Source organism: Rhinoderma darwinii, chromosome 1 (assembly GCF_050947455.1).
Source record: "Rhinoderma darwinii isolate aRhiDar2 chromosome 1, aRhiDar2.hap1, whole genome shotgun sequence".
Lineage (NCBI taxonomy): Eukaryota > Metazoa > Chordata > Amphibia > Anura > Rhinodermatidae > Rhinoderma > Rhinoderma darwinii.
Genome location: NC_134687.1, coordinates 612250572 through 612267897, shown reverse-complemented (window position 1 = coordinate 612267897; position 17326 = coordinate 612250572). Strand labels below are relative to the sequence as shown.

General features: G+C 43.7%; 1 protein-coding gene across 3 annotated transcripts in view; it reads right to left on the bottom strand.

The window, feature by feature from the left end:
• The window catches only part of MBD2 (methyl-CpG binding domain protein 2), a 75136-nt gene that overhangs the window by 15793 nt on the left and 42017 nt on the right, over positions 1–17326 (bottom strand). For all 3 annotated transcript variants that reach the window (XR_012851045.1, XM_075841424.1, XM_075841417.1), the window contains exons 4-5: positions 6931–7021; positions 1311–1488 (exon numbers count right to left, since the gene is read on the bottom strand). Coding sequence is in view for 2 of the 3 variants with exons in the window: in XM_075841424.1 (XP_075697539.1) it covers positions 1311–1488; positions 6931–7021 (269 nt within the window). In the remaining variant the exon portion in view is untranslated. The remainder of the gene's footprint in view (positions 1–1310; positions 1489–6930; positions 7022–17326) is intronic.

The following is a 17326-nucleotide window of genomic DNA, read 5'->3' as shown; positions in this document are numbered from 1 at the left end:
TATATTCTAAAAAAAGGCGGCCCCAAAATCCACTAGGAGCTCCTTTGCTTCGGAGGCCTGTGTTTCAGTCCATTACCGCACTAGAGCCACATGTGGGATATTTCTAAAAACTGCAGAATCTGGGCAATTAATATTGAGTTGCATTTCTCTGGTAAAACTTTCTGCAAATTAATTTTGACAAAAAAAAAATGAAAATTGAAAATTTCCCCTCTACTTTGTTTTAATTCCTGTGAAACGCCTAAAGGGTTAAGAAACTTTCTGAATGCTGCTTTGAATGCTTTGAGGGGTCTAGTTTTTAAAATGGGGTGATTTATGGGAACTTTCTAATATATAAGTCCCTCAAAGTCACTTCAGACCTGAACTGGTCCCTGTAAAAATAGCCTTTTGAAATTTTCTTGAAAATGTGAGAAATTGCTGCTAAAGTTCTAAGCCTTGTAACGTCCTAGAAAAATAAATGGACTTTTAAAAAAACGATGCAAACATAAATTAGACATACGGGAGATGTTAACTAGTAACTATTTTGTGTGGTATTACTATCTGTCTTACAAGCAAATACATTTAAATTTATAAAAATGCAAATTTTTGTACATTTTCTCTGAATTTTGGGTTTTTTCACAAATAAACACTGAATATATCGACCAAATTTTACCACTAACATAAAGTCCAATATGTCACGAGAAAACTATCTCAGAATCGCTTGGATACATAATAGCATTCCAGGGTTGTTACCACATAAATTGACACATGTCAGATTTGAAAAAATTGGCTGTGTCCTTAAGGCCAAAACAGGCTATGTTCTTAAGGGGTTAAACAAATTCAAGAAGGACCTTGATGCCTTGATAAATCTAATATTACAGGTTATGAGTACTGGATTCTGGCGATGGGACGTTCATCCAGGGATTTATTCTGATTGTCATATTTGGAGTCAGGGAGGAATTTTCCCCCTAATGCAGCAATTGGCATCAACCTCATGGTGGTTTTGCCTTCCTCTGGATTAACACGGTAGGATTATAGTTTGGACTTGAAGGAGCTGTGTGTTTTTTCAACCTTATCAATTATGTAACTATGGAACAATAGTGGAAAAGCGGTACCCCCCCCCCCCCTCTGTGAGCTCAGGACTTCATCCACCGCAGCCCTATAGACAGGGTACCCTCCTCCTCCTGTGCTCTGCCTGATACGCCCATCGCCCATATCCCCTATCAAATAACGGGTGCCCCAAAAAGCATATAACAGGTATTAATGCAATATACCATTTACGGAGACGCCAAAGTTGGAGCCTGGTGTTACAGTGTATTGACATCTGCTCTCACCTGATATCCTCATCCGTGACAATGAAAGCTTTACAGAGCGGTTGCAATGTGTTTAACCAGACGGACGGGTTTTTTTCTACGGCTGCAGAGAGCTGTCCAGTGATTGGTGCAGAGCTGGTGTGCAGAGCGCTGGCGATGGCGGCAAGAAGGGTGTCTTCTTTGTTTCCTGGACCGACACCTGCATCGAAAAAATGGCAAAATGGTTTAATAATTCAGCCGCAAACTTATACCACACATTATACCAGCACAGGGCACATTAGAGACACATTGCAGATCCAAAGAAATACAGTGTGACCGATGTCATGTGACCACGACACTAGGTCAGCCATTGTTTTTTGCTTTTTTTCCCCACTGTTTACTGTGCGGTAAAAATAGAATGTTAACTTTAATTTATGGGTCGTTACAATTACAGCGGTATCAAATACATTTAGGCGGAGATGTATCAAAATTGGTGCAGAGAAAGTGGAGTAATTGCCCATATCAACCAATCAGGTTATAGCTTTTATTTTCCAAAGCGTCTCTGAAAAATAAGAGATGGAATCTCATTGGTTGTCAGCTTTCCCAAGCTCCTGAACAACAAGTTACCTAGTAATGTATCCTTTGCTTGTGTTGCCTCTCCAAGTTAGGCGACAAACCAACATATCCACCATTGCAGCTCCTATAGGTGTCACCCAGCTTACCCAGACTCCTGACAGACAAACCTGCCTAGTTATTCTGCAATACTGGTGATGGAAACACTGCATTGTCAAACTCAACAGAAAAGCCATACAAGATTATGGCGAAGCTGAGTAACAAAGTCTAAGGAAGCTGAAGGGACACCCAATTGGTTGTCACCCAGCTTTCCTAGACACAGATACAGTGAAAGAAATAAGTATTTGATCCCTTGCTGATTTTGTAAGTTTGCCCACTGTCAAAGTCATGAACAGTCTTGAATTTTTAGGCTAGGTTAATTTTACCAGTGAGAGATAGATTATATAAAAAAAAGACCAGAAAATCACATAGTCAAAATGATATATATTTATTTGCATTGTGCACAGAGAAATAAGTATTTGATCCCCTACCAACCATTAAGAGTTCAGCCTCCTCCAGACCAGTTACACGCTCCAAATCAACTTGGTGCCTGCATTAAAGACAGCTCTTACATGGTCACCTGTATAAAAGACTCCTGTCCACAGACTCAATTAATCAGTCTGACTCTAACCTCTACAACATGGGCAAGACCAAAGAGCTTTCTAAGGATGTCAGGGACAAGATCATAGACCTGCACAAGGCTGGTATGGCCTACAAAACCATAAGTAAGACGCTGGGTCAGAAGGAGACAACTGTTGGTTGCTGAAAATGGAAGACATACAAAATGACTGTCAATCGACATCGATCTGGGGCTCTATGCAAAATCTCAACTCGTGGGGTATCCTTGAACCTGAGGAAGGTGAGAGCTCAGCCGAAAACTACACAGGGTGAACTTGTTAATGATCTCAAGGCAGCTGGGACCACAGTCACCAAGAAAACCATTGGTAACACATTACGCCGTAATGGATTAAAATCCTGCAGTGCCCGCAAGGTCCCCCTGCTCAAGAAGGCACATGTACAGGCCCGTCTGAAGTTTGCAAATGAACATCTGGATGATTCTGAGAGTGATTGGGAGAAGGTGCTGTGGTCAGATGAGACTAAAATTGAGCACTTTGGCATTAACTCAACTCGCCGTGTTTGGAGGAAGAGAAATGCTGCCTATGACCCAAAGAACACCGTCCCTACTGTCAAGCATGGAGTTGGAAACATTATGTTTTGGGGGTGTTTCTCTGCTAAGGGCACAGGACTACTTCACTGCATCAATGGGAGAATGGATGGAGCCATGTACCGTCAAATCCTGAGTGACAACCTCCTTCCCTCCACCAGGACATTAAAAATGGCTCGTGGTTGGGTCTTCCAGCACGACAATGACCCGAAACATACAGCCAAGGCAACAAAGGAGTGGCTCAAAAAGAAGCACATTAAGGTCATGGAGTGGCCTAGCCAGTCTCCAGACCTTAATCCCATCGAAAACTTATGGAGGGAGCTGAAGATCCGAGTTGCCAAGCGACAGCCTCAAAATCTTAATGATTTACAGATGATCTGCAAAGAGGAGTGGGCCAAAATTCCATCTAACATGTGTGCAAACCTCATCATCAACTACAAAAAACGTCTGACTGCTGTGCTTGCCAACAAGGGTTTTGCCACCAAGTATTAAGTCTTGTTTGCCAAAGGGATCAAATACTTATTTCTCTGTGCACAATGCAAATAAATATATATAATTTTGACTATGTGATCTTCTGTTTTTTTTAAAAATATAATCTATCTCTCACTGGTAAAATTAACCTAGCCTAAAAATTCTAGACTGTTCATGTCTTTGACAGTGGGCAAACTTACAAAATCAGCAAGGGATCAAATACTTATTTCCTTCACTGTATAACTATAAAATCCATATTTACAGGTTTTGCTGCGGCGGCGGCGGCTCGTGTGCTGTACATTCCCAGGACTCCGTTCTGCTCTTACATGCATGTCAATATAAACATTCAACTATGAGCAAAGGGGTTGTCCACTACCGGACAACTGATGACCTATCCCCCGGAAATTGTCCTCCTGCTAGGACCCCCAGCAATCAGCTGTAATCTGTGGTGAAACCCAGTAGTTAGGGTATGTGCACACAAGTCAGATTTGCTGCAGAAAACTGAAACAAATCCAACCCAAATTCAGCAGGGAATTTCGGACGAAAGTCTGCAGCAAATTGTGTTTGATTCGGTGCAGATTTTCAGCCAGAAATGCCGCAGCGGAGAACAAGAGGACAGCAGAGGGGATTACAAAAAAAAAAAATGACTATAGTCATCTCCCCTGCCGTATCGAAGAGTCCCCATAGACTACATGTTCAATTTCCCTGCAGCGCCACCAAAGGGGAAACAAAGCATTACACAGCGCTCTTCATATGAATGTGTTGTCTGTGTAATGCATCAAGGAAAAGAAAAATGCAGGATCCACCGGGTGCCACCAGAATAAGAAAGACTTGAGTGAATACTAAAAGGTCATTTAATAAACGTACAACGCGTTCCAAGGTCGATCCGACCTCTACCTCAGGTACATGCAAATGTTCACCTGTCAGTTTGTGAACATTTGCTTGGTGTTATAGCCTTAAAGATCTCGGACTTGAGGTCTGCAGGCGGAGCAGCATCCACACTGATCCGAGTAGGGTTGCACGATGCATCGAAACTTCGATACTGTTTCGATACCGTGTACCCTCAAACTGTTCAATACCGTTATTTCATGTATTTCGATACTAAGCTGTGCTACCGCACAGCTAAGTATAGTAATACATGAATGTTGTGGGGCTGCGGCTGTTTGATACAGCCATTGCCCTGCTCCTGGGAAGTGTGCACGCGGTCAGCATGATCTGATGCGACCGGCACTGCACTAATGATTGCCGGAACTGAAGACAGAACATGGCGGGCGCACTACAAAACACCCCCATGTGTAACGTCTATGGCCGCGGACCGTCATTCTGACTTACCCTCTGATGGCCGCGGCCATGGACATGTGAGTTCTCGGCGGCATCTCCCTCCTGAGAGACGCCAGCACTCACTTCCTGGTTCAGTGACTGTCTCTCGCAGGGCGCTCGCTCCCGCATGGCCTTAAAGGGCCAGTACGCCTTTAGTTGCAGTGAATCTGCAATCAACCCAGAATGCTGCTGGACTATAAAAAGGGCTCTGCCCTCTTGATCATTGTCTGAGAGTTGTTGTGTTAACTTAGTTTTTCTTGTAAATGGTCTCCTAGTATTTTCCAGTTCCCAGTGTTACTCGTTCCTGCTGCCTGTACCCTGTATCCTGTACTACCGTGCCTCTGTGCCATCTAGAGTTGAAGTCGAGCTTTGTCTGCATCTACTGTGTCACACCCACTGGGTGTATGCCTGCTGCCGGAGCCTCATCTTAAGCCTGAATCATTGCTACTGTCTATATTGCCACAGGTACCCTTTCTGGACTATAGACACTGTATTGTACCTGGCTGGCCAGCTGCCTTTCCGATATGCGGTACGGCCCAGTGGGTCCACACCCCGCACCGTGACACCATGTTCTGTCTTCAGTGCCGGCGCTCATTAGTGCAGCGGGGGCCGCATAACCTCATGCTGATCACGCATGCACTTATTGTCAGCCCCGCTCTAACGGCAGAGATCAGAGAAACCTCATCTCTGCCGCTATACCCTTGAATGCTGTGATCAAAGCAGCATTCAAGGGCTAAATGAGAAGGTGGCATGCCCTTTGGATCGAGGGACATACCATATATGGGCACACAGCCCAGTGTCCATTGGAGGACCCCAGGGCTGTCTTACCATATTTCCTGTGAGGGCATACTTAGGTATGTCCTAACAGCTGCCTGTGTACTATCAGTACACATGCTAATGTACTGGCATATAGATATATGCCAGTATATTAAAGTTTAAAAATAAAAAAAAATTAAAAATAAAGTAATGTTAACTAAAAAATAAACATTTTACAATAAACATTAAAATAAGTCTCAATACATAAGATATACACATATTCGGTATCGTCGCGACCGTAATAAATTTATAGCGTAATTTATGAGTTTTACACGGTTATAAAATAAAAAACTGCTTTCTTTCACTTATTAATGTGAGGCACGAGGTGTTATGAATTTTTAACCTCCTTGTGCCTCACATTATTAGTAATTAGCCCCATCATGTACCTCACACATTAACCCAATGTTGTCCATTATGACTGAGGAAGATGATGGGGTTAATTACTATTAACGTGAGGCACGTGGAGGTTCAAAATTCATCACATCGCGTGCCTCACATCAGAAAATGGAAGAACTTTTTTTTATTATAATTATTGTTGGCAAAATATATTTTTGTTATAGAGTATCGCAATACTACATGACGTATCGAAGTCCAAATTCTGGTATCCTGACAACCCTAGATCGGAGGGCCGACAATATTCCTACACACGTATCCCAGAGTTTGCACAACTATGTCTGGTGATCGGTCCGCCCAGTGGATTTTCATGCCCTTCTCTTTTTTACTACACTATGGATCACTTTTTGTGTCAATTTGTCTATGTAATACAGGACAGATCCACTAAGTGCAGGAGACGCTCTTTGTAACCTCTCTCCGCTCTGCACAAGAGATGAGGATGCTGAACTGGGGACCGCCATCGATTTTGAGAATAGAGGGGTCGCAAATTTTTTCCTGTACAGCGGCGCTCCAGGCCACCGGCTGTGCAGGGAAGGTAGCCATGCTGCAATCCCCTACACAGCCAGTGGTCCCTTCTTTCTCCTATCCTAGTAATATATCATCACGTTCTATGAAAGAAATACCGTAACCCTTTATGAAGTATGTTTGAAATACAGATGAATCCATATAGAATCCGTATTGCATCAGTATGTCATCAGTGCTGCATCTATTTTTCAAAGGGTCGGTCTTATGCAATTTAAATTCTTACTTATTAGACATCCCGTCAGTATTATGGATCTGTAAAACTGGTGCAATATCATCAATAATTCGCAAAAGGGGTCCAAAACATTTTTTTGGGAGTGCTTCTATAAGAATGACAAAGCTAATGACTTCTTGTCATCTTACCTTGTAGTCCTTTAGGAAGTTCCATTGACTTTATCACTTGATCCGTTATATCTGACGCACTTAGTCCTTCTAATCTCTTCTCCCAGAAAAGCTGGTAGAAAAAATATATTAAGTATGGAAATTCAGAAGAAAAATATTATAAAATGTGATTTGAATAGAACAAAAAGCTAAATATTATACATTACCATGACAAGTATAGGGTATTTGGGGTAAAAAGTACAAATCTTTGAAAAAAAACTTTAAGACATGATTCTACCTTTTATCTCTTCTGTGTGATGTAGTATAGAGGAGATGTCAGCTCTCCTGTGTGGTGTAGTATAAAGGACCTGTCTGCTCTCCTGTGTGGTGTAGTCTAGAGGATCTGTCAGCTCTCCTGTGTGGTGTAGTATAGAGGATCTGTCTGCTCTCCTGTGTGGTGTAGTCTAGAGGATCTGTCAGCTCTCCTGTGTGGTGTAGTATAGAGGATCTGTCTGCTCTCCTGTGTGGTGTAGTATAGAGGATCTGTCAGCTCTCCTGTGTGGTATAGTATAGAGGATCTGTCTGCTCTCCCGTGTGGTGTAGTATAGAGGAGCTGTCAGCTCTCCTGTGTGGCGTTATATAGAGGATCTGTCAGCTCTCCTGTGTGGTGGAGTATAAAGGAGCTGTCAGCTCTCCTGTGTGGCGTTATATAGAGGATCTGTCAGCTCTCCTGTGTGGTGTAGCATACCGGATCTGTCAGCTATCCTCTGTGGTGTAGTATAAAGGACCTGTCAGCTCTTCAGTGTGGTGTAGTATAGAGGATCTGTCAGCTCTCCTGTGTGGTGTAGTATAGAGGATCTGTCAGCTCTCCTGTGTGGTGTTGTATAGAGGATCTGTCAGCTCTTCTGTGCGGTGTACTATAGAGGATCTGTCAGCTCTCCTGTGTGGTGTAGTATAGAGGATCTGTCAGCTCTCCTGTGTGGTGTAGTATAGGGGATCTGTCATCTCTCCTGTGTGGTGTAGTATAGAGGATCTGTCATCTCTCCTGTGTGGTGTAGAATAGAGGATCTGTCAGCTCTCCTGTGTGGTGTAGTATAGAGGATCTGTCATCTCTCCTGTGTGGTGTAGTATAGAGGATCTGTCTGCTCTCCTGTGTGGTGTAGTATAGAGGATCTGTCAGCTCTCCTGTGTGGTGTAGTATAGAGGATCTGTCAGCTCTCCTGTGTGGTATAGTATAGAGGATCTGTCTGCTCTCCCGTGTGGTGTGGTGTAGTATAGAGGAGCTGTCAGCTCTCCTGTGTGGCGTTATATAGAGGATCTGTCAGCTCTCCTGTGTGGTGGAGTATAGAGGAGCTGTCAGCTCTCCTGTGTGGCGTTATATAGAGGATCTGTCAGCTCTCCTGTGTGGTGTAGTATACCGGACCTGTCAGGTATCCTCTGTGGTGTAGTATAAAGGACCTGTCAGCTCTTCAGTGTGGTGTAGTATAGAGGATCTGTCAGCTCCCCTGTGTGGTGTAGTATAGAGGATATGTCTGCTTTCCTGTGTGGTGTAGTATAGAGGATCTGTAAGCTCTCCCGTGTGGTGTAGTATATGGGATCTGTCAGCTCTCCTGTGTGGTGTAGTATAGAAGAGCTGTCAGCTCTCCTGTGTGGTGTAGTGTGGTGTAGTAAAGAGGATCTGTCAGCTCTCCTGTGTGGTGTAGTATAGAGGATCTGTCAGCTCTCCTGTGTGGTGAAATATAGAGGATCTGTCAGCTCTCCTGTGTGGTGTAGTAAAGAGCACCTGTCAGCTCTTCAGTGTGGTGTAGTATAGAGAATCTGTAAGTTCTTCTGTGTGATGTAGTATAGAGGATCTGTCAGCTCTCCTGTGTGGTGTAGTATAGATGATCTGTCAGCTCTCCTGTGTGGTGTAGTAAAGAGCACCTGTCAGCTCTTCAGTGTGATGTAGTATAGAGGATCTGTCAGATCTCCTGTGTGGTGTAGTATAGAGGAGCTGTCAGCTCTCCTGTGTGGTGTTATATAGAGGATCTGTCAGTTCTCCTGTGTGGTGTAGTATAGAGGATCTGTCAGCTCTCCTGTGTGGTGTAGTGTGGTGTAGTAAAGAGTATCTGTCAGCTCTCCTGTGTGGTGAAATATAGAGGATCTGTCAGCTCACCTGTGTGGTGTAGTAAAGAGCACCTGTCAGCTCTTCAGTGTGGTGTAGTATAGAGAATCTGTAAGTTCTTCTGTGTGGTGTAGTATAGAGGATCTGTCAGATCTCCTGTGTGGTGTAGTATAGAGGAGCTGTCAGCTCTCCTGTGTGGTGTTATATAGAGGATCTGTCAGCACTCCTGTGTGGTGTAGTATAGAGGATCTGTCAGCTCTCGTATGTGGTGTAGTATAGAGGATCTGTCAGCTCTCCTGTGTGGTGTAGCATAATGGATCTGTCAGCTCTCCTGTGTGGTGTGGTATAGAGGAGCTGTCAGGTCTCCTGTGTGGTGTAGTATAGAGGATCTGTCATCTCTCCTGTGTGGTGTAGAATAGAGGATCTGTCAGCTCTCCTGTGTGGTGTAGTATAGAGGATCTGTCATCTCTCCTGTGTGGTGTAGTATAGAGGATCTGTTTGTTCTCCTGTGTGGTGTAGTATAGAGGATCTGTAAGCTCTCCCGTGTGGTGTTATATAGAGGATCTGTCAGCACTCCTGTGTGGTGTAGTATACCGGACCTGTCAGCTCTCCTGAGTGGTGTAGTATAGAGGGTCTGTCAGCTCTCCTGTGTGGTGTAGTATAGAGGAGCAATCAGCTCTCCTGTGTGGTGTGGTGTAGTATAGAGGATCTCTCAGCTCTCATGTGTGGTGCAGTATATAGGATCTGTCAGGTCTCCCGTGTGGCATAGTATAGAGGATCTGTCAGCTCTCCTGTGTGGTGAAATATAGAGGATCTGTCAGCTCTCCTGTGTGTGTGTATTATAGATGATCTGTCAGCTCTCCAGTGTGGTGTAGTAAAGAGCACCTGTCAGCTCTTCAGTGTGATGTAGTATAGAGGATCTGTCAGATCTCCTGTGTGGTGTAGTATACAGGAGCTGTCAGCTCTCCTGTGTGGTGTTATATAGAGGATCTGTCAGCTCTCATGTGTGGTGTAGTATAGAGGATCTGTCAGCTCTCCTGTGTGGTGAACTATAGAGGATCTGTCAGCTCTCCTGTGTGGTGTAGTAAAGAGCACCTGTCAGCTCTTCAGTGTGGTGTAGTATAGAGAATCTGTAAGTTCTTCTGTGTGGTGTAGTATAGAGGATCTGTCAGATCTCCTGTGTGGTGTAGTATAGAGGAGCTGTCAGCTCTCCTGTGTGGTGTTATATAGAGGATCTGTCAGCACTCCTGTGTGTAGTATACCGGACCTGTCAGCTCTCCTGAGTGGTGTAGTATAGAGGGTCTGTCAGCTCTCCTGTGTGGTGTAGTATAGAGGGTCTGTCAGCTCTGCTGTGTGGTGTAGTATAGAGGAGCAATCAGCTCTCCTGTGTGGTGTGGTGTAGTATAGAGGATCTCTCGGCTCTCATGTGTGGTGCAGTATATAGGATCTGTCAGGTCTCCCGTGTGGCGTAGTATAGAGGATCTGTCAGCTCCCATGTGTGGTGTAGTATAGAGGATCTGTCAGCTCTCCTGTGTGGTGTAGCATACCGGACCTGTCAGCTCTCCTGAGTGGTGTAGTATAGAGGGTCTGTCAGCTCTCCTGTGTGGTGTAGTATAGAGGAGCAATCAGCTCTCCTGTGTGGTGTAGTATAGAGGATCTCTCAGCTCTCATGTGTGGTGTAGTATATAGGATCTGTCATCTCTCCTGTGTGGTGTAGCATAGGGGATCTGTCAGCTCTCCTGTGTGGTATAGTATAGAGGATCTGTCAGCTCTCCTTTGTGGTGTAGTATAGAGGATCTGTCAGCTCTCCTGTGTGGTGAAATATAGAGGATCTGTCAGCTCTCCTGTGTGGTGTAGTAAAGAGCACCTGTCAGCTCTTCAGTGTGGTGTAGTATAGAGAATCTGTAAGTTCTTCTGTGTGGTGTAGTATAGAGGATCTGTCAGATCTCCTGTGTGGTGTAGTATAGAGGAGCTGTCAGCTCTCCTGTGTGGTGTTATATAGAGGATCTGTCAGCACTCCTGTGTGGTGTAGTATACCGGACCTGTCAGCTCTCCTGAGTGGTGTAGTATAGAGGGTCTGTCAGCTCTCCTGTGTGGTGTAGTATAGAGGATCTGTCAGCTCTCCTGAGTGGTGTAGTATAGAGGGTCTGTCAGCTCTCCTGTGTGGTGTAGTATAGAGGAGCAATCAGCTCTCTGTGTGGTGTGGTGTAGTATAGAGGATCTGTCAGCTCCCATGTGTGGTGTAGTATAGAGGATCTGTCAGCACTCCTGTGTGGTGTAGTATACCGGACCTGTCAGCTCTCCTGAGTGGTGTAGTATAGAGGGTCTGTCAGCTCTCCTGTGTGGTGTAGTATAGAGGATCTGTCAGCTCTCATGAGTGGTGTAGTATAGAGGGTCTGTCAGCTCTCCTGTGTGGTGTAGTATAGAGGAGCAATCAGCTCTCTGTGTGGTGTGGTGTAGTATAGAGGATCTGTCAGCTCCCATGTGTGGTGTAGTATAGAGGATCTGTCAGCTCTCCTGTGTGGTGTAGTATACCGGACCTGTCAGCTCTCCTGAGTGGTGTAGTATAGAGAATCTGTCAGCACTCCTGTGTGGTGTAGTATAGAGGAGCAATCAGCTCTCCTGTGTAGTGTAGTATAGAGGATCTCTCAGCTCTCATGTGTGGTGTAGTATATAGGATCTGTCATCTCTCCTGTGTGGTGTAGTATAGAGGATCAGTCAGCTCTCCTGTGTGGTATAGTATAGAGGATCTGTCAGCTCTCCTTTGTGGTGTAGTATAGAGTATCTGTCAGCTCTCCTGTGTGGTGTAGTATAGAGGATCTGTCAGCTCTCCTGTGTGGTGTAGTATAGAGGAGCTGTCAGCTCCCCTGTGTGGTGTAGTATAGAGGGTCTGTCAGCTCTCCTGTGTGGTGTAGTATAGAGGAGCTGTCAGCTCCCCTGTCTGGTGTAGTATAGAGGGTCTGTCAGCTCTCCTGTGTGGTGTAGTATAGAGGATCTGTCAGCTCTCCTGTGTGGTGTAGTATAGAGGAGCTGTCAGCTGTCCTGTGTGGTGTAGTATAGAGGATCTGTCAGCTCTCCTGTGTGGTGTAGTACAGAGGATCTGTCAGTTCTCCTATGTGGTGTAGTATAGAGGGTCTGTCAGCTCTCCTGTGTGGTGTGGTATAGAGGATCTGTCAGCTCTCCTGTGTGGTGTAGTATAGAGGAGCTGTCAGCTGTCCTGTGTGGTGTAGTATAGAGGATCTGTCAGCTCTCCTGTGTGGAGTAGTACAGAGTATCTGTCAGTTCTCCTATGTGGTGTAGTATAGAGGAGATGTCATCTCTCCTGTGTGGTGTAGTATAGAGATGTCAGCTCTCCTGTGTGGTGTAGTATAGAGGAGCTGTCAGCTCTCCTGTGTGGTGTAGTAAAGAGGAGCTGTCAGCTCTCCTTTGTGGTGTAGTATAGAGGATCTGTCAGCTATCCTGTGTGGTGTAGTATAGAAGATCTGTTATCTCTCCTGTGTTGTGTAGTGTATACAACCGCATCGGCGAAAAAATAAAAACGTTACAGCTCTTCAAATATGGAGACACAAAAACAAATAATTTTGAAAAAAAAGCGTTTTTACTGAGTAAAAGTAGTAAAACATACAAAAACTATACAAATTTGGTATCGTTGCAATCGTAACAACCCGCTGAATAAAGTTATTGTGTTATATATATCACACGGTAAACAGTGTTGATTTAAGACGTGAAAAAGAGTGGCGAAATTTCAGGTTTTTTTCTATTCCACCTCAAAAAAAAGTGAATAAAAGTTAATCAATAAATAATAAGTCCCCCAAAATGGTGCTATTAAAAAATATAACTTGTCCCGCAAAAAACAAGACCTTATACAGCTTTGTCGACGCAAAAATAAAAAGGTTATAGCTCTTGGAATGCGACGATGGAAAAACGTAAAAAATGGCTTTGTCATTAAGGGGTTATGGCTGTGAAGTTAATGAACACAGAATTGAAGACTTGTTTTGTTTTTATAAGAAATAAGGAGGTAACACTGAATTATTTTACGGGCTGATCCTCTTTTTTCCTAGTGAAATATATTATTATCAGTGACTTTTCGGATGCCAGGTCACACGCTGATCTATGAGAATCCTCTTCTTCCAGCTTGGTATATAAAGCTACATTAAGAGGTGATCTCTGTTGAATGATATCAGTTTCTTAACCACAAAGGAAATTAGCAGGGTGTAAGTATAAAGCTCTGTGGCTTCCTTCATGTCAGCTCCTGGATTCATTAACACTTTGATGACAGGGAACTTGCTCTTGTACCGCTCAGCAAATGTATGAACAGCTAGAGAGTTTTACACTGATGTCTTTTCCATCACATAGACCATTAAAGGGGTTCTCCGCTTTAGACAATCTCACTTGTTAGAAGGGTCCCCTAACAATAAGTAGATCACAAAGTGGGACCCCCAGTGATCATCTGTAATCTGTGGGGAAACATTCAGCTCATGCATATTATGTCATTAGAGGGGGTGACGCTAGAGCCCACTGGCTCCATACATCTCAAGCTAAAATCCAAACCTGTCCAATCCTTGTCTCCCTCTGCCCCCAACAACAGGCAGTGGGGGAGGGTCTACCAGCCTCCATAGACATTAGATCATTGGCAGATCCCGTTGAAATCGTCTGGGTCCGCCATCAAAAATCTGATATCAATGGGCAGCTTCAAGGAGACCTACCGAAAAAAATATATATATTCAGTGCACATTAAAATGTGAAAACAGTTTTTTGATATCTCACTTCTATGCAGAGATCTGTTATGACACATAGCATGGGCCTTCTGTGCTGTGATGACCCCATGACAACACTTCCTGTTCTGATCTATGTCAAGTTGGGTGTGTGGCCCCAGGGAAATTAGTTTGCTTCAATAGTGTGGATATTGATGTGGGTGGTTGTGCAAAGTAGCATATAGCAACCAATTCGATTTTTATACTGGTGAACTAAGTAGAAACAAAGACTGCTCCAGTTTTCCTTTGCACAGGTTTTTGTAAATATCCCAAGATGTCTTTGACAACACAGAACTCCAGCAATATTTTTGCCTATATAGTGCAGAATAGGCCATTGAAGAATAATGTAGGGGCTCTTGTGTATATTTTGTGTATACCTGTTCTAGTTGATGTGCCATTTATGGGTTTTCTACTATCTTGGTTCCTTCTTCCCCTCTGATATGGTTGCCCTAACGCAGACTACATTTCCCATGATTCTTCTGAGTTTGCAGAGTGGGCGGAGTCTCATCACACTGCACTTGCTCTGTTCTGAGTCCTATATAAGTGCAGAACGTGATAGATCAGTGACATAGAACTTCTGTCCTCACACTGAGGAGTCTCGGTGTATACTTTGTGATGCAGATTCAGGCTGTCATCTCTGCCTCCTGCTCGTGATAGGTTTTTAATGTCAGGTTTTACAGAGAAGGCAGTGAGAAGCAGCATCTCGAAGGAATGCACTGGACACTCTGAACACAGCACTCACACAGATAGTATAGAGAGTGTGCGCCAGGGACGTTTTATAACTCTGCATTGCTGTGAGTTAGCATGATAGGTGCAAAAAATAACATTTCCGGAGTGCTTCTTTAGAGAAAACACAACAGGAAGTTGTGTTGTCACAAGATCACCGCAGCACAGCAGCCTCAGGCTTTGGTCCTGTACCTTCAGGTTCTAATACCTCAGCACGGAAGATATTAAAAAACAGTTTTAGCATTTTAATGTATACTTAAGGGCCCTTTATGTAGTACATTTGGTAGGTCTCCTTTAAAAAAAGAAGGAAGCACATGTGAATTTCCGTTTTAACAGGCAATCATAGCGAAAGCACTAAAATCAACAAAAGTTATTATAATAATATCTGAGATCCTGCCTGGTGATTTTCCTGAATGACCTGTGATCATCATTTTACATCTAGCTAAACATTACAGGATGGAGAGTCATTTTCCTTATGTTCTAATCTTGACATTGTGCCTTATTCTCCATTCACAGCCAGAGCTGAAAATTCTTAGCTTCACCTTAGCCAGGGTATCTTGAACCTTCAGGACCAGACACGGTTTAGCCATTTCTAGTACGCTTTTGTTTTACGGCTAAAACTTTTATATTTGTTGGGCTATTAATGTGATTTTGCCCCAAAAAATTATTCTTATTTCAACATTCTAGTTAATTTTTCTGTTTTTCCTTTTTTTTATATACATATATTATAATCTATCCCTCCAAAAGTTCAGAAGATACCACTGAAAATGTTTCATTTCTTTTCTTTTTTACACTATAGTTTTCCACCGTAACTGGTATTAAACAGCAGCCCCAGGTACAGGGTAAATTAGCTCATATTCGTGCTGGGTGCCCAACATTTAGCCATCCGATTGCTCGGACAACCAACTTAAACTTGCGCCATAAATATACATTTACGTGGGTTTAAGGACCAAGACCTCCCACCATAAATTTACGGCGGCCATCCTTAAAAAGCACCTGTCACCTTTCCTGGTGCATCTATTTCAGTAAATACTTGTATTCCCCATGAAATAACAATTATGCTACATATTTTTTTAGAACTCTACGTTGTGTCGTTCCTCTGTTATTCTTCCTAGAAATGTATGAACAAATTGACAACTGGGTGTTACCATTTCCCTTGTCAAAGGGGTGTGTTACTACACAGTCTCACTCTGTGAGCTCTGATTGGACACTGTCAGTCTGTTTAGGAACACACCCCCAACTGGTAATACCCAGTTATCAATTTATTTATTTATAGGAGGAAAAACAGAGGAACGGCCCAATGTAGAGTTTATAGATAAGATGCTCCCGAATTGTTATTTCATGGGGAATACAAGTATTTACTAAATCAGACAAGTCAGGAGAGGGGACAGGTCTTCTTTAAGCGGTTAATCTTCCAACTACCTCATGTGTAGTGTCAGAACAGAGCACGCTTTACTGTAGTGTGTAGCAAAAGATGGAGTGATAATGTAGGGAAAAAACGACATATCCCACAATACAATACATCACTTTGGAGGATTTCAGCTAAGCGTTTAAGGAGGTGCGCCTGTCACTAAAATGCTAATGGATTCCAAGGGCGGACAGAAGAACTCGAATTACGACTGCGGCATAAAACATGATGTGACAAGATACGTGATGCAAAATAATTGCAAAATGACTCATCATTATATGTAGATTTAAGATTCAAGTATTTTCTTTCCCACTGGAGTTTCCAGTAATTCTGGTCTTATTATATTTAAAGGTAATTGTCCCATTTATCACTTTTAGGGCGTATGGACATCATTAATGGGGTGTACACAGCTCAGGAGCCCTCAGTGTTATCCAGAGCAAAAACTTAGCTGCTGATGCAAATAACTAAAGTCAATGGGTGCTAGGACTGGGCGATAATGGGCTAAATCAAAATCACGATTAATTGAACATGTAACCTCGATTATGATTATTTTAACGATTATTTAGGCCACACCCCTTTTTACATGATATTTGCATGTTACGCCATTGAATTAATATTTATCCCCTGAGCCTCCGGTATACTACTATATATAATATACCCCCTGACGCTACCCCACACAGTATAATGCCCCTATAAATGCCTCCACACAGTATAATGTCCCTATAGGTGCCCTCCACACAGTATAATGCCCCCAAAGCTGCCCCTAGAGTATAATGCCCCTCATAGCAGCCACCACGCAGTATAGTGCCCCCCATAACTGACCTCCACACAGCTGACCGCGCTGGTCCCGCTTCCAACTGAATCTGCGTCCACAGGAAACACATTCAGTTGGTTTCAATGCTGGACCCTGGCTCCAGCATTCATTGTGCCGCGAGCGGCTGGGCGCAGGCAGGCGTGATGTAGTGACGTCATCGCGCCTGTCTGCGCCGAGTCACTCACAGCACAGTGCAGGGGAGGAGAAGGATCCTCCACCCGTCGTGGGAACGGAGATAGGTAAGCAATTATGTTATTATTTTTCTATTAGTTACATACATATGGGGGCATTATACTGGGTATGGGACAGCTAAGGGGGACATTATACTGCGTGGGGCATTATACTGTATGGGACAGCTATGGGGGCATTATACTGTATGGGGCAACTATGGGGGGCATTATAATGCGTGGGGCATTATACTGTATGTGGCAGCTATGCAGGGCATTATACTATATGGGGCATTATACTGTATGTGGCAGCTACGGGGGGCATTATACTGTATGTGGAGGCTATGGAGGGCATTATACAGTATGGGGGCATTAAACTGTATGGGGCAGCTATGTGGGCATTATACTGTATGGGGGCATTATACTGTATGGGGCATCTATGAGGGGCATTATACAGTATGGGGG